General features: G+C 48.7%; 1 protein-coding gene across 7 annotated transcripts in view; it reads left to right on the forward strand.

Moving 5' to 3' along the window:
- The window catches only part of nfixb (nuclear factor I/Xb), a 376438-nt gene that overhangs the window by 65572 nt on the left and 292494 nt on the right, over positions 1 to 18372 (forward strand). For 6 of the 7 annotated variants that reach the window (XM_078235068.1, XM_078235067.1, XM_078235072.1 and 3 more), the window contains one exon: positions 3447 to 3978. In XM_078235068.1, coding sequence (XP_078091194.1) covers positions 3447 to 3978 — 532 coding nt within the window. Of the gene's footprint in view, positions 1 to 2828; positions 3207 to 3446; positions 3979 to 18372 lie in introns of those variants that run through there. The other variant, XM_078235070.1, reaches the window with a different exon arrangement.

The following is an 18372-nucleotide window of genomic DNA, read 5'->3' on the forward strand; positions in this document are numbered from 1 at the left end:
AGATTGCTACACGATACATGTATGGAATTGGTACAAACATTGGCAAGTGTGATGAATAATATTTTCACTTCAAGAATATATTGATACAAATGTCTTGTATTATATATAAAACCATTCTTGGATATTTATACACAGGTAATACATATCTATACATAATAATATTCCTGGATATCGTTTGTGTGTATTTGCTTTAAAAAATATGTATCCAGCAAGAGACATATTGTACATGTTTCATATGTAAGATATGATGTCTGTAAGCAATTTTAAAATTCTAGGTCTGAAATTTCTGTACAATAAATTTATTTGGAAAATTGATAATATTTTTTGAGGGTGACAGTGAGATTTTAATAAGAGATACTTTTCTTTAAAAAAAAGCAAATTAATCTCTGTCGCTGTTACTTACCTTCTTTTGTTATCAGAGCAGACAGAGTATATCTATAATGTCTTTTATTCATTTGAAAGTTGATTTCAGACTGAAAAAAAAATTCTAACGAAATGGACCTGCCAAAATAAAATGGACCTGTTCAAATTTGATGGATAGCAAAAAAAGAATTGAAATTTAAAACGCACACCCACCTGGAAGGAATGCATTGGCAGGGGGTGGGGTGGTGGGTCGGGCGGGGGGGGGGGGGGGGGTCGGTAACTAAGCTGGTTTTAATAATTGGAGTCCTGGCATTGCAACACTTATGAGCAAACTCAGCCTTGCGCGGGTTGTATCCCGAGATGTCTGCAAAAGAAAAGGTTATGCCAGGCGAACCAAGAGACCGTCTGTGGAAATATTAAAGTGGGGCGGCGGGGGGGGGGAGGGCGGGGGGGGGGGGTGCAGAATTGGCATTGGCCCCTTTGAGCTGTTCCGTGAAGTTGTTTTTTATTTAGCTTTGGAAAAGTAGTAGGAGCCACTCTGTCAGGTGGCGGGTGGGTTTTGAGAAATGAGAAAGGAATGCATTGCCAGGGCGAGTGTGTTGGTATACAGGAGCGCACAGTTGTCCTTTTACCTTTGCGCTCTGCGGAGAACACTAAACAATTATTTTACATGCGAACGAGGACTTGTGCCAACATAAATACAGACAAGACTACTCTGCGATTAAGTCCGATAAATTTAGCACATTGCCTGCACCCCCCCCTACCCTATGTTTGTGAGCAGGTTTAACTGCAAACCAATGCGAATAGTTAACGCGCGCGTGGGGTTAACCGAGCCACGGCTCATTCGCCAAATTCAAAACGATGCAACGAAACAATTTCAGCCGTTTACACCTGTCCTGCACTTGGAAAGAGCGGGGGAGCACCCTCTGAGCTGCCACTAATTTTCTTTTTGTATACTGTGTTATTCATCCGACAAGACGATTTTCAAAGCCAACACAGATCCGTGTGAGGTCTCTAGCCTAGCTAAAAAATACAACACACACATACACACACATATGCATACAGACACACACACACACACATACAGACACACACATGCATCTAAAATGTGTCTCCACTTGGGAAAATATTATTTCCCTGATTTTCATTGCTTCCCCCTCCTTTCCCGACACTAAAATTCTCTCGGGGTGAGGGGGGAAAAATTGGAGTTCCACAATAAAAGCTTCCAGCATGTTGGTTTGGAACCACGGCATTTTCTGTTTCCAAAATTGAGGCGCGATTTTGCGCGTGGACCCCATGTTGCTCGAACTCCAACTGCCCTCGGAGGAACTGCAACTAAGCAAAACTTTCGCAGGTTAACTCAGGAGGGACAGAACGAGAGAGAGAGAGAGAGAGACAGATAAAAAAACAGAACTGTTCATTCTGACGATAGAGCGGGTATCGATGAAGGGAAAAGACAGGTTCGCAGTTTGCGGGTCATTTGTCAAAACCGGGCGCTCATGTTAACTAACCACATTAGTTAATAGGTTAACTTTTTTTTTTCTTTAAGTGTTGCCGTGCCAGTGAGTGAAGTGAAAATGTGATTGGTGTTGACCTACTTCCAGGCAGGGCAGTGAGGTTGGCATCAAGCCCTGTAGACTATGGAGTAAGGCTTTGAAAAGAAGCAGGAACAAAAGTTCAGTGAGAGTTAGGATTTCTCTGTCACGGCGAGGGAGAGAGAGAGAGAGAGAGGGAGCGGGCGATATTTTCCTAGATTGCCATCAAATCTCTCGTTCCATTCCTGACGGGTCTCTCTCCCCACCCCCCCACTCCCCCCCCCCCCTTGCCAAGCCAATTAATTTTTTGAGATGAACGGGAGGGATAAAAGGACAGGGAAGTATCCCGGTTTGCAAGCAACACCAGCAGCAAGTGGCAGCTAATGCATGAAGGTTGCAAAGCCAGAGTCTGTGCGCGAAGGATTGACAGTGACCGTGTAATATTTCTTTTCTGTTAATTTGTCTCCCCCCCCCCCCGCCCCCCCCCCACTCCTTTCTCACCGCCTCCCCCAAAACGCACCGCCATGCCGATTTAGAAACAAGTTCGCTCAGAGGAGGGGGAATTTTTTTTCTCTCTTAAAAAAAAAGACAAAATTAAATTGTTTGTTAATCTGATATTTCATTTTAAAAGGAGCAGCTGGTGGAGGGTCTAGTGGGACTGTGTGTTTTTAATGGTGTACGATGCCCCCCAACCTGCCATGCTACTGAGAGAGAGAGAGAGAGAGAATGAAAAATTCATAACTGCTGGACTTTGCTTATTCATTGCATATGAAGCAGCGATTTGGCAAATGACATTCCATCTCCGACTGCACAGTTCCACTTTAGGCGTTGCGATTGGCTGCCTGGTAGGCGTGACTTAGCCAAATAGGTGGACCTTATGCTGGCAAAAGCTCAAGCAAATGGTTGGGGATTGTGTGGGGAAAGAGAGAGCGAGCGAGCGAGAGAGAGAGAAAGGGAGGGAGAGAGAGAGAGAGAGAGAGAAAGAAAGCTGTAGTCTTCTCTGCCAGCGGGTCTGTCGTACCCGCTCCAATACGACCATCCGTCCCTCCATTGCTACCATCGCCTGTTCCAAATAGGCCAGAGAAGCCCTGCTATCAGACGAACTTTCTTTTTTTTTGGCCAAGGCTGTTTGTGCCTGATTAAGTCCTTTTTTTAAAAAAAAAATATATAAAGCCGTTTGCTAGAAGTGTCACATTTTGTGCGCGCGTGTGAGTGTGTGTGAGAGAGAGAGGCAGAGATCGATTCACCCCGTGTTGGGTACAGTCACTGAACACAGATCAGTTCCCAACGTAATGAGAGTTCGAAATGGTAACTATTTTAAAAATGCCTGCATGGACGCAATGGAACTGTATTTTACGACTGTGTATGCGTGTGTGTTTTGCAAAGCTAACGTGATTTTTAAAAATTAATTTTTCTACTCATTTTTTTTTCCCCAATTGTTTCGCAATGGTATTGATTCCCATTTCTCCTTTGTTTCCTTCTCTTCCCTCATTGCCAACCACCACCCACCCCCCCCCCCTTTACCCTCCTCTCTCTCCTGTCAAACAGGATGAATTCCATCCCTTTATCGAAGCCCTTCTCCCGCATGTCCGTGCTTTTTCCTACACATGGTTCAATCTGCAGGCTCGCAAACGCAAGTACTTCAAGAAGCACGAAAAACGTATGTCCAAGGATGAGGAGCGGGTGGTCAAGGATGAGCTCCTTGGAGAGAAACCTGAAATCAAGCAAAAGTGGGCGTCTCGGCTCCTGGCGAAACTGCGGAAAGATATCCGGCCTGAATTTCGGGAGGATTTCGTGCTGACCATCACTGGCAAGAAGGCTCCTTGCTGCGTCCTTTCCAACCCTGACCAGAAAGGCAAGATTCGGCGAATCGACTGTTTAAGGCAGGCAGACAAGGTCTGGAGATTAGACCTGGTAATGGTCATATTGTTCAAAGGGACTCCCCTGGAAAGTACGGATGGCGAACGTTTGGTGAAATCGCCTCAGTGCAGTAACCAAGGCCTATGCGTCCAGCCCCACCACATTGGAGTTTCTGTAAAGGAGCTTGACTTGTACTTAGCCTATTTTGTACACAACCCAGGTAAGTTGCCCATTTGCTTTTCTGTTTATGTCTCTCTTGCTCTGTCTCGTGGGCCTTTCTTGTTTGCGTTCGATCGATTTTTCTTAGCTGAACGGTACCGCTGTGTTTGAACTGTCCCCACTTTTAAATTTCCCTGAGACAGAAGAGGCAACACTTGATTAAACTGCGCGGGCGAAGAAAATTCTTCACCTGGTTTTCAAAAAACAAAATTGCTTAAATTTGGGAGAGGAAAAAAAATATTTGAATGTCCCCTTTCATTTAGGACGATTATCTTGTATTTAACCCATTGTGTGGGTACTTCCTGAGCGGGTGTCGCGATCTGATAAAATAAGGGATAAAATTAACATGTTTTGTAACTGGGAATATCCCACACATAGAAAGACATGCATGTGACAGTAAAACAAATTTGTTCCTGCTAAATATAATTTGGTATTCGGACAATGACTAAGTAACCAGTGGAAAACCGCAATTCCATTTTCATCTACAATCTTTACACTGAGTGTAGCGAACAGGTGCCCAATTTAAAAAAAAAATAATTTAAACGTTACATCAAAGCCAACGGAGGTTCCAAAACATTTCTATAGAATTGAATTAAATTAAATTTAAATGTTAGCTTATCTTGCGTCCCATTCCCGAACTGCCAACTGTTCCGTCTTCCCCTTGTCTCTATAATGCCACCTGAACACCCAGATAGGACCTGACTTTTATTTTTGCCCACTCTGCAAGCCCCCCACATCCCCCTGTATCTTCCACTGAAATTTTCCCAGTGATGCACTGGCCTGTCAGCCATCAAACCCCCAATCTCTGAAGTCGGGGGGTTGCTGAGGTTGAATGGGCCAGGGCCGACGCTTCCCAGAAGGTAGGCCACTTAAACCGGGCCGCTTGCGATGTCTCGGTTGGAGCTGGGCTCTCTCTCTCTACCTGGCGAGGGAGGCCATTCTTCTGTCGTCTGAGGCTTAGGAAGCCAAAGAGAGATCTCACACCCCGGCCGGCAAGCAGATGCGAGTGTGGCATTGGCGTGACCGCAGGCCGCCCACCCGCCCGCCCGCCGGATATAAAGAACCGCTGCGGTGACCGAGGAGGGCTCGCGACCCTTTTTGGGGGTTCGCGGCCCGTAACGGTCAGACCTGGCGCCGTCTGCCCTCCACCCGCCCTCCTCCCGAACACGGAACAAATCCTCCCTGTCGTGTTCCACTTCGCTTGACTTGTCAAGGAGTAAGCGGGGGGGGGGGGGGGGGGGGGGGGGGGTCATGTGTGAACTTACCCCCACTGGGCATGTGCCACGACTTGCAATGGGCACCAGGAATTTAAAAGAAAGATTAGCAGAGGTATTTTTACACACATACACACACACACACACACCTGCATGTGAAAATGGAAAGAATAATTTGGTAACTTCAGTGCCAGGCGGCTGGCAAAATTCCGTCTATCCTTTAAAGATACATCAATTGTGATCTCACTTTTTAGCTATGCACGATGACATCTCTTTGCAATAAGTGTGTTTGCTAGGTGCCTTATAATTTGTACTGTCCTGAGCGTCAAATATTTGGACAACTCGCTGGCTGGATCTTGTCTTAAATTGCTGCAAGTATTTCTTCCTGGAACGGGGGAAACTTAGTTGCGGGTGGCGGAAGGCCAGTGTCGGGAGATTGTCGACTTGCATGAGAATTTGAATACAGAGAGGGTAGTTTTTATTCCGAAACTTCCCAAAGCCTCATTCTGTAACCTTGGCAAGTAATCCTCGATTCCCCCACCCACCTCCCCCCTCCCCCCCCTGCCACCCCACCACCACCCACCACAACACTCTAAAGACCAGCGCCCTGTTAACTCATTTCAGCAGCGGAGAAAGGGGTGGGAGGTGGGGGGGGGGGGGGGGGGGGGAGAGAGAGGTAAGCCAGGCTTGAACACAATCGCACTGCTGAAATCAAACGGTGCCAAGTTCCTGCCTGATAGCACAATGCGGGGCGCAGCTAAAAAAAAAAACCCGCCACCTTCATTTTTTTTTTGTTAAAAGGGAAAATTCTCGCACTCTCTTCCCCCCCCCCCCAACCCCCGCTTCAGCCGAGCGCTGATATTGTGCAGGTTGCAAATTTGCAAAACGCCACGGGTGTTGCTAACCAGGTTAACGGGGTGGCTGCGGGTAAGGGGAGGGGGGTGGGGGTGGCAGAGGGTGGGTGGAGGGTGGTTTGTGTTCTGCCTAAAAGAGGGTGCTTCGCGCCAGTCTTTGGACGAAAGGTTGGCATTGAAAGGAGTGCCCGAAAAGAAACGAAACGTTTCGCCCGCTTTACATACACGGCGCGGGTTAAAAAGGAAAGTCGCGGCGGGGGGTGGGTGGGGGGTGGGGGGTGGGGTGTGTTGGGGAGCGGTGGAGGGGAGGGGGGGGGTTAGAAGGGACAGCACATGATTGTCCTTCTCTGGGTCAATCTCCTCTTCGTTGGCACTCAATCGGGTTTCAGATGGACCGCGGAGTAGAAAGAATCATATCATCATGAGGTAAAATTTGAAAAGCGATAAATAACTGGGTCCTATTTCATTTGGACGCACCTCGGGGACTGGACTATGAAACATTTTGCTCGTTTCGCTGTCCCGTTGATATTATCCTGTCCAAAATAAAAGGTTTAACCATTCGAACTTGACTTTTTCTCGACGCAATGTTCAAATCAACATCAACCCCGCTTTTAAGCTTCAAGATTTTGCTAAGTGAATGAAATGATGTTGGGAGCTGTTATCACCCACGGAAAGGACTCACGCGTTTTGACAAGGGCCTCAGTTTCTCAGGGTAAATTTAGATATCCTAGTTCTCCTATGCAACCTGAATTGTTACACATGATGTCGAAAGTGCTGGTGTCTGCAGAGGCGTGTCACTGGTTAGATCCGACCCGCCATTTTCACTTCACTGGGGCTGTTGCTAAAATGGCGAGATGGTGCATCCTTCTCCAAACAGGGCCGAGATGGAGTAACGGTGGCCCCTCGAAGCTTGTGGCCACGTTTGACGGGGAGATGGAAAAAGCAGGTGCCAAAGTGTGATTTTGGATTTTTTTTCCCCAGCCTCTCTTTTAAATCCGTCCCCTCGAGGCTGGGGGCCCCCGCGCGCGCGCCTGCCGGCTTTGTAGCATCGGCCTGCTCGCGATGGTTTTGTTTGCGTGGCGCGGGATGCTGCGCATGTCCATGCGCCCTGTCGGCTGCTGCCATTATTTGCGTCTGCCCCATGCACTCTTCTAACCACCCCTCCCCCCCACCCTGCGGTCACCCATTTAGCTGCCCGTCTCTCCGACTCCCTTCAACTTATAGCGGCGGCCCACACCAGCGATCTTCACCCTGTGGCTGTTTGACCTGACTAGCCAGATTAATAAAGAACCGATTAAACAGCATTTGCTCATGAAGTTTGGAGGGGGGGCGGTGGGGGGAGAGGCGGCGGGGGGCACAAAGATCGGGTCGGGTAATCAGTGAAGCCACTACCACACAAGAAACGGGATGGAAATGTGGCAGGAGGACAATTAGTTGTCCGCAACATGTCTCAGTTCAGATCACATTGCAGTAACTTACTTGAAGTGCAGCGATTTATGCCTAGAAAATAGATCTTATGACCAGAATCTTACCGTCCCGCCCACCATGGGAATCATTGCGAGTGGGACATGGACCATAGAATCATAGAATCATAGAATCCCTATGGTACAGAAGGCGGCCATTCGGCCCATCGAGTCTGTATCGACCGCAATCCCACCCAGGCCCTATCCCCGTAACACCACACATTTACCCTGTTAATCCCCCTGACACTAAGGGGCAATTTAGCACGGCCAATCCACCTAACCCGCACATCTTTGGACTGTGAGAGGAAACCGGAGCACCCGGAGGAAACCCACGCAGACACAGGGAGAATGTGCAGACTCCGCACAGACAGTGACCCAAGCCGGGAGTCGAACCCCGGTCCCTGGAGCTGTGAGGCAGCAGTGCTAACCAGTGTGCGCCACCGTGCCGCCCGTGCTAAGATCCTCGGGCGGGATTTGCTCGCATTGGGGCGAGCGTGGCTCGTAAAATCCCGCCCGAGGGCCGATGAAGAATGCGAGCTACGCCCGATTCTGGGGCAGGCGTGGCGGTAAAACTCCGGCTTACGTGTCCACGAGCAACCTGGGCAGAAGGCCAACGGGTTCGGAATAATTCAGAAAGAAGGGGCATTAATTGACAGATTGAATCACCCACAGAGCCAAATGTGTTAATCATCTTTCAATGCAAAAAAAACCCAATACCTCCGCAAGAGACAAGGCGGGGAGGGGGAGTTTGAAGTCTTAAGTCGGGAGATTTTGGACAACGAGATCCTGTGGCTCTATATGAAAATATTAAAATATGATTGTTGATCCTATTATTTACGTTCGTGGTTGAAGACTGCTCGGTTAGCTTGGTTCATTGGAATGATGTTTCAGTGGGAATTTCGCAGAACCGGTCAGTTTAGAAATATCCGTCGCCCGTGGCCCCTTACCTCCCCCCCCCCACCACACACACACACACACACACACACACACACACACACACACACACACACACACACACACACTCACACACACAAAATAAAGACTCTGTTAAGACAACAGCTTTTCCAGAATACGTTCTGAGAAAAAATACTGACCGCTAAAGTTTCAAGTTCATTTATTTATTAGTCGCAAGTAAGGCTTACATTAACACTGCACTGAAGTTACTGTGAAATTCCCCCTATTCATCGCACTCCGGCACCTGTTTGGGTTACACTGAGGGAGAATTTAAGTTTAAGTATATTTACTAGTTGCAAGTAAAGCTTACATTAACATTGCAATGACGTTACTGTGAAATTCCCCTAGGTGCCACAGTCCGGCGCCTGTTCGGGTCAATGCACCCTAACCAGCACGTCTTTCAGACTGTGGGAGGAAACCGGAGCTCCCGGAGGAAACCCACGCAGACATGGGGAGAACATGCAAACTCCACACAGACAGTGACCCAAGCTGGGAATCGAATCCGGGTCCCTGGCGCTGTGAGGCAGCAGTGCTAACCACTGTGCCACCGTGCTGCCCCAATTCTTTAAAGTTTTAAAGTTTATTTATTAGTCACAAGTAAGGCTTACATTAACATTGCAATGTCGTTATTGTGAAATTCCCCTAGGCGCCACACTCCGACGCTTGTTTGGGTCAATGCACCCTAACCAGCACGTCTTTCGGACTGTGGGAGGAAACCGGAGCACCCGGAGGAAACCCACGCAGACACGGCGGAGAACGTGCAAACTCCACACAGACAGTGACCCGAGCTAGGAATTGAACCCGGGTCCCTGGCGCTGTGAGGCAGCAGTGCTAACCACTGTGCCACCGTGCCGCCCCCAACTCTTGGAATGAATAATTGTACTGGCCGAGGGAGTGAAAGGAAGGAATTGTGGATTCGACGCCCATTTTGTGGCTCTGGTGCCTGTCGACACATCTCTCATCAGTGGGGTGTTGACTGTGTGGCGACTTGCTCGCTGTATGTTAATATTAATGCGGGGTTACGGGGATAGGGTCATGGTGCGGGATTGAGGAGCCGAATGGCCTCCATCTGCACCGTGGGGATTCCACGATTCCAGGAAAAACGGGAGGTAGGGGGAACTGCACAACATCACACAAGTGTACCCTGATAGACTGACATCGTGTTCTGATGCCTTCGGCTTGTAGCCCTGAAGCCCTCCAGTATGAAGAACTCATTGGCAAAAGACTAGGTTACATAATCTATTCACTGTCCCCAGTAATATATCAAAAAATCTCATCATTAAATAAACTGACAGCAAAAAGATATTTTATTTATTTGCATATTTGATTTCCCACTCGTATTTTGTACCTGAGTTCTGCTTTATATATATAATATATAAAACATTAATGTATATATTTATATCTTTCTATTGAGAAATAAATATTTTATGTTTATAGCACATTTAGCTTCCCCATTGAAGAACAGAAAATCCTTCCCTGTCTTTTTGTCTGACGTGGTGTCCATGGCTGGGGTCATTGGATTTACTAGCATTTAAAGTAAAGTTTATTTATTAGTGTCACAAGTACGCTCACATTCACGCTGCAATGAAGTTACTGTGGAAATCCCCCAGTCACCACACTCCGGCGCCTGTTCGGGTTACACTGAGGGAGAATTTAGCACGGCCAATGCACCCTAACCAGCACGTCTGAAAGTTAAAGTTAAAGTTTATTTATTAGTATCATAAGTAGGTCTACATTAACACTGCAATGAACTTACTGTGAAATTCCCCTAGTCACCACACTCTGGCACCTGTTCCGTTCAATCCACCCTAACCAATACGTCTTTCGGACTGTGGGAGGAAACCGGATCACCCGGAGGAAACCCACGCAGACACTGGGGGAAGAACATGCAGAAACCCACACAGACAGTGACCCAAGCCGGGAATCGAACCCGGGTTCCTGAGGCAGTGGTGGTAGCCACTGTGCCACCGTGACGCCCATTTTAGGTTTGCTATGTCAGCGAGAACTTTGCATGGCACACAGGGGGGCAGACTCTGCACAGGCAGTGACCTGAGCCAGGAATCGAACCCGGGTCTCCGGCGCTGTGATGCAGCAGTGCTAACCGCTGTGCCACCGTGGTGCCTATTGGACTCACTCGAGATTTCGGAGAGCTTTGCCATTGGGCCTCAACGCCACACGGCCACAGCTAGATTGCCTCGCCACTGAGCTGTGGAGAGGAGTGAGGTTCCGAGTTGAATTTTGACTTCAAAGCAGCCTACCCACATCGTCTGAGGGGTCTTGATGCCAGCGTGCTGGCGCACGTGGCAGGTTCAGGCTTGGGTAGGGATCATTTCAAAGCCCCTAAGTTACAAAAGGGGAAATTGTGCCCAATGACCCCCCTCTCCCCCCTGACCATTGAAGGGAAGGCGATGGCCTAGTGGTATTATCACCAGACTATTAATCCAGAAACTCAGCTAATGTTCTGGGGACCCGGGTTCGAATCCCGCCACGGCAGATGGTGGAATTTGAATTCAATTTAAAAAATCTGGAATTAAGAATCTACTGATGACCATGAAACCATTGTTGGAAAAACCCATCTGGTTCGCTGATGTCCTTTAGGGAAGGAAATCTGCCGTCCTTACCCGGTCTGGCCCACATGTGACTCCAGAGCCACAGCAATGTGGTTGACTCTCAACTGCCCTCCAAACACAACTAGGGATGGGCAATAAATGCTGGCCCAGCCAGCGACGCCCATGTCCCACGAATGAATTAAAAAAAAGATGTGCTCAATGTTGGTTCAAACCTCATTGGCGCAATTGCCCGCTTGTCGCTTACCCTCCGAACCCACCACAGGTGGGTCATTTCCAACAAATTGCACCCCAGGATGAGAACCGTGGTTTGAAATTGGACAGGGGTGGGAGAGGGGGAATACTGTGGAACTGCGGCCGAGTTCCGGACTACGCCTGGCGAAGACCAGTCTCTTATTAACCCGTTGAGGACCAGCACAAGGATGGACAACATGTGCCAACTCTTTAACCAAACCGATGTGGTTTCTGGCCCCAGGTGGGCGCATGTCAGCTTGTACCATCGGGAATATCGACCGACTTGGGACTTTGACATTTCCTTCTGGAATACTGAGCTAAGCTTCTTTGCTTTCTGAGAAACTGTTCCATGTTTCACACGGGTTCCTTTTATTGATTCAGCCAAAGAGGACGGTGGTCTCATTTCAAAAGGCGGCCAGTTTAATGAATATAGGAAGTTCTTGCACCTATCGAACATCGCTTTACTGGCCCGAAGGACTTCACACACTGGGGCTGATCTTTTTACAGCGACTGTAAGTCTATGTAAGCAAGTACGTCAGTCAAACGCTGTGCCCCCGGCGTTTGATGAGCAGTAATCAAGTGAGGGCCGACGATTTTGAAATGTATTAATTAGTATCACAGGTAGGCTTACATTAACACTGCAATGAAGTGACTGTGAAAATCCCCAGTCGCCACACTCCGGCGCCTGTTTGGGTTTAAAGTTTTTTAAAAAGTTTATTTTATTAGTGCCATGAGTAAGCTTACATTAACACTGCAATGAAGTTACTGTGAAAATCTCCCAGTCGCCACACTCCGGCGCCTGTTCGAGTTTAAAGTTTTAAAAAAAATTTATTTTAGTGTCATGAGTAAGCTTACATTAACACTGCAATGAAGTTACTGTGAAAATCTCCCAGTCGCAACACCTGCCTGTTCGAGTTTAAAGTTTAAAAAATATTTTATTTTATTAATGTCACATTAGCTTACATTAATGTCACAATGGCTTACATTAACACTGCAATGAAGTTACTGTGAAAATCCCCTAGTCGCCACACTCTGGCGCCTGTTCGGGTACACTGAGGGAGAATTTAGCATGGCCAATGTGCCCTAACCAGCACGTCTTTCGGACTGTGGGAGGAAACCGGAGCACCCGGAGGAAACCCACGCAGACACGGGGAGAACGTGCAAACTCCGCACAGACGGTGTCCCAAGCTGGGAATCGAACTCGGGTCCCTGGTGCTGTGAGGCAGCCGTGCCAACCACCGTGCCACCGTGCCGCCCATTCGACTGGCTTTAGGGAGGAGTGTTGGCCAAGACAGTGGGAGAGTTGTTCCTCTTTGAATGGGTTATCAGTGGAAGCCCAGTGGAGCAGACTGGCTGGATATCAGTTGGACTTCGCATTGATAGGTTGGCACCTCCAGCCAATGCAGCTTCCGTCAGCTCGGAAACATCATGCCTCGATGTGGGACCCGGACACACAACTTGCTGAGTCAGAGGCAAGTGGGGGGGGGGGGGGGGGGGGGGTGGTGGTGGTGGGGGTGGCGGGGGGGGGGGGTGACGGGGGGGGGGGGGGGGGGGGGGTGGCGGGGGGGATAACCATCCCAACCAAAGCTTTGTCTAAATTAAAAATGAAACAGGACAGGAAAAGAACCTCTGATCCACGTCAGTCGCGACTGGCATTTATTCCAGAGAGTAAAAAGCAATCCAACTTTAGCACACATAGTTAGGTTGTGGCATCTGTTGGACCCCCTGCTGTCCGTTCCCCCATTCCAGCTGGATGTTACAGAAAGAACGCAAGTGGTCCAAGTTGGATAACTCATCAAAGACCGCCGTAGCATTGATGTTCTGCCACTAGATGCCGCTAGTCACATTTTGGCATGGCAAAGGACAGATGGGGTTGGCATCTCAGCAGCAATTGCAGTTCTGCCTTGTTATTGCTCGACACGAACGCTAGACTCTGATCAACAAGGGCGGCACGGTGGCACAGTGGTTAGCACTGCCGCCTCACAGCACCGGGGACCCGGGTTCGATTCTCGGCTCGGGTCACTGTCTGCGCAGAGTCTGCACGTTCTCCCCCGTGTCTGCGTGGGTTTCCTCCGGGCGCTCCCGGTTTCCTTCCACAGTCCAAAGATGTGTAGGTTAGGTGGATTGGCCATGCTAAATTGCCCCTTAGTGTCCAAAGATGTGTAGGTTCGGTGGATTGGCCATGCTAAATTTCACCTTAGTGTCCAAAGATTCATAGACTCGTAGAATCCAACTTTGGACTGTGGGAGGAAACCAGAGCACCCGGAGGAAACCCACGCAGACATGGGGAAAACGTGCAAACTCTGCACAGGCAGTGACCCGAGGCCGGAATTGAACCTGGGTCCCTGGCGCTGTGAGGCAGCAGTGCTAACCACTGTGCCACCGTGCCGACATCATACACTGAAATACCTTTGCAGAATTGAGTGGAGTTGTGAATTGGAATGATATCTGAACTCCAAGGATTAATTTACAATGCAAGATTAGACATGTATTCTCCGGTGCTTAGAAGGTTAAAGGAAGATTTAATTGATGTTCCCATGTCAGCAATGAGGATTGGTAGGGGTGGAGAGAGGAAAACTATATCTGCTGTTTGGGGAATCTAGGATGGTGGGAGGAGGGCGTGGGAGAGGCGGCGGGTGATACTGGCTAAAAATTAAAGGCACAACTTTTAGAAGTGTAGTTAAGCAACACTTTTGCAAGCATAAGTGTGGAAGAAAGTTCATAAAATCATTTAGCATCATCGAATCCCTACAGTGCAGGAAGAGGCCATTCAGCCCATCGAGCCTGCACCGACAGCAAGGCCCTATCCCCGTAACCCCACGTATTTACCATGGCTAATCCCTTTAACCTACACATGCCGGGACACTAAGGGGCAATTTAGCCCGGCCAATGCACCTAACGCGCACATCTTTGGACTGTTGATGCTCGGGTAATAATTGGTGTAAAGTCTGAGATTGATACTATTTTGTTAGCCCAAGGCATTAAAGGGTGTGGGGAAAATGTGGGTACATGGAGTTAGGTCACAGATCATAGAAACATAGAAGATAGGAGCAGGAGGAGGCCATTCGGCCCTTCGAGCCTGCTCCGCCATTCATCACGATCATGGCTGATCGTCCAACTCAATATCCTGATCCGCCCGTCCCCCCATATCATAGAAATCATAGAATCCCTACAGTGCAGAAGGAGGCCATTTGGCCCATCGAGTCTGCACCAAAACCAATTCTACCCAGGCCCTATCCCCGTAACCCCACATATTTGCCCCGCTAATCCCTCTAACCTACACATCCCGGGACACTAAGGGGCAATTTAGCATGGCCAATCAGCCTAACCCGCACATCGTTGGACCGTGGGAGGAAACCAGAGCACCCGGAGGAAACCCACGCAGACACGGGGAGAGTGTGCAAACTCCACACAGACAGTGACCCAAGCCAGGAATCGAATCCAGGTCTGTGGCGCACTGAGGCAGCAGTGCTAACCCACTGTGCCACAGCGCCACCCCAATCCCTTGATCCTTTTAGCCCCAAGAGCTATATCTAATTTCTTCTTGAAATCACACAACGTTTTGGCTTCAACTACATTCTGTGGGAGCGAATTCCACACATTCACCACCCTCTGGGTGAAGAAATTTCTCCTCACCTCAGTCCTAAAAGGTTTACCCCCTTATCCTCAAACTATGAACCCCTAATTTTGGACTCCCCCACCATCGGGAACATTCTTTCTGAATCTACCCTGTCTAACGCTGTTAGAATTTTATAAGTTTCTATGAGATCCCCTCTCACTCTTCCAAACTCCAGCGAATACAACCCTCACCGAAGGTCAGATGAGATGTGATCATGGGAGTGGAACAGAGAGAGTTTTTAACTTTACATTGTACCCGATCTGGGAGCTCCTGGCACCAAACTTGTGGCAAAGGGTGGAAAAGTCCTCCGCAGCTCCGAGTTAATATCGCTCACCTTCCTATCAGCGTAACATAATAATTTGGGGAAAGAAACTGTGACAACTTCAGATCTGTGCGGGGACTTCTATCAAATAAGCACTTAATAAGTGCGGCATGGCCTTAATTACTTTAATTAGGATAGGGTTGCTCATAGATTTCAACATCTTATGAGGTAATTAGATACTTGTTCAGAAGCCAAAGTCAATTCTGAAAAGTCTTGAGTTGTTCTTGGATTCAGTTAGGTTGGGGGCAGTGATGGAGTTTTAGCCCATTAGAGTTATGGGACTAGCTGCTGTGCACAGCATGTCGGTGCACTAAACTCCACGTTTGCCGTGATGCAGAAGGGCGGCGATTAGCGACATTCTGTTTTTCTTCATTTCTTCACATTGGCACGCCACTTGGCGCTTTAGAAAACGGACGCGCTTCCTTCAGCCGCCACCAACGGCGCTGGGGGGGTAACTGTAGCGAGCTGTGGGCCAGATAATACCTGCCAAGATGTTACTAACATTTCACAAGCCACGCTGACCTCTGCATTTGACCCGCGTCTCAGGTTCTGCAACTATCATAGAATCCCTACAGTGCAGAAGGAGGCCATTCGGCCCATCGAGTCTGCACCGGCCACAATCCCATCCAAGCCCCACTCCTGTAACCCCACATATTTACCCTGATAATCCCTGTAACACTAAGGGTCAATTTAGCACGGCCAATCCACCTAACCCGCACATCTTTGGACCGTGGGAGGAAACCGGAGGAAACCCACGCAGACACGGGGAGAACGTGCAAACTCCGCACAGACAGTGACCCGAGTCTTCAATTGAACCCGGGTCCCTGGCGCTGTGAGGCAACGTTGCTAGCCAATTATTATTAATTAGAAATAATTAATTAAGTTGTAATTAAGAGCTCCGGTCTGGAATGTGCTGAATGAAACGGTGACGGAAGTGAGTCGGTGATGAATCTGAAAGGAGAATTTGAGAAGTAAGTGAAGAGGAACAGCATGGAGGAGATATGGGGGAAAGCGCAGGAGTTTGGGATTGATTGGAGAGGCCTTCCAAAGAGCTAGTACCAGCAAAAGGGGCCAATACTAATTATTCACGGGAAGATTCTGAAGTCCGCTACAACCCTCGCCAACTTTTACAGATGCACCATAGAAAGCATCCTTTCCAGCCGTATCACAGCTTGGTATGGGCTCCTGCTCTCTGACCAAGACCGCAAGAAACTACAAAAGATCGTGAACGAAGCTCAGTCCATCGCGCAAACCAGCCTCCCATCCATTGACTCTGTCTACACTTCCCGCTGCCTCGGAAAAGCAGCCAGCATAATCAAGGACCCCCACACACCCCGGACATTCTCTCTTCCACCTTCTTCCACCACCTACGAACAAAGCATCGTAGCTGTGAGGGACAGCTCGGTGGATAGGATATTAGTATGTAGATAGGCTGGAAAATTGGGCGGGGATCCTGGATTCAGGATTCAATCCTGGACCGGGGAGCGGCGCGGGCTTGGAGGGCCGAAGGGCCTGTTCCTGTGCTGTATTGTTCTTTGTTCTTTGTTGTTCTTCCGTCGGGAAAAAGGTACAAAAGCCTGAGGTCACGTACCAACCGACTCAAGAACAGCTTCTTCCCTGCTGCTGTCAGACTTTTGAATGGACCTACCTCACATTAAGTTGATCTTTCTCTACACCCTAGCTATGACTGTAACACTACATTCTGCACTCTCTCCTTTCCTTCTCTATGAATGATATGCTTTGTCTGTATAGCACGCAAGAAACAATACTTTTCACCGTATCCCAATACATGTGACAATAATAAATCAAATCTAATACTCTGTTCCACCTTCTTCCGTCAGGAAAAAGGTGCAAAAGCCTGAGGTCACGCACCAACCGACTCAAGAACAGCTTCTTCCCTGCTGCTGTCAGACTTTTGAATGGACCTACCTCGCATTAAATTGACCTTTCTCTACACCCTAGCTATGACTGCAACGCTACATTCTGCACCCTCTCCTTTCCTTCTCTATGGACGGTATGCTTTGTCTGTATAGCACGCAAGAAACAATACTTTTCACTGTATCCCAATACATGCGAAAATAATAAATCAAATCAAATCACCTTTGAATGAGGGGCCTTTTGAAAGAGTGGGTTGGGGGTGATTGCTTCCACTCGAAGAGAAGGCCGTTAACCAGAGGTTAAAGGTCATTCACGAAAAATTAACCAGAGGAGCAGCTGAGGAGAACTTCTGTTGACGTAGCAAGTTACACCGGTTTGGAATCTGCTGAATGAAACGGTAACGGAAGTGAGTCGGTGATGAATCTGAAAGGAGAATTTGAGAAGTAATTGAAGAGGAGATATGGGGGAAAGCGCAGGAGTTTGAGATTGCCTGGAGAGGCCTTCCAAAGAGCTAGTACCGGCGCAATGGGCCAAATTACCCCCTCCTGTTGCTGCATGAATCTACAGTGTTGACTATCTCAGTAAATGGTCAGTAATTCTTCCAGAAGTCTTCTTCATTTTCCAGTTGTCCGAATGAGGATTGGGATTGGTCTGGTTTGCATTGCGATACCTGCAGCCTGAGGTGATGGAAGGAATCGGGGTGGGGGTGGGTTGATTGGAAGTGTGAGCATGTCGTACTGGAACAAGAAGCTAAGGTTTCTTCTGGAACAACGGATTCCGGCTCATTGACAAGCCAAGGCGAAGAGGTCGGAGGTCAGCCCCGCAGGACAACATGGAGATGGAAAATGGTGGCCAAGATAAATGAAGGCTTGGTGGTCGGGAGCCACCAAATGTTAGCCGGGAGGCCTCAAAGAATGCTGAGGTAGCGAAGGACAAGGGAAGTGAGGAGCTCCACTCTGTTGAGATCCTGGGGTAACCAGGAGGTTAGATCAGGAGATGGAAAGAAGAGTCTTCAAGTTCAATGCATCTTTTCACAATGGAAAGGGGGCGGCACAGTGGGTGGCACAGTGGTTAGCACTGCTGCCCCACAGCGCCAGGGACCCGGGTTCGATTCCCGGCTGGGGTCACTGTCTGTGTGGAGTTTGCACATTCTCCCCGTGTCTGCGTGGGTTTCCTCCGGGTGCTCCGGTTTCCTCCCACAGTCTGAAAGACGTGCTGGTTAGGGTGCATTGGCCGTGTTAAATTCTCCCTCAGTGTCCCCGAACAGGAGTGTGGCGACTGGGGGATTTT

This window comes from Mustelus asterias, chromosome 19 (assembly GCF_964213995.1).
Source record: "Mustelus asterias chromosome 19, sMusAst1.hap1.1, whole genome shotgun sequence".
Lineage (NCBI taxonomy): Eukaryota > Metazoa > Chordata > Chondrichthyes > Carcharhiniformes > Triakidae > Mustelus > Mustelus asterias.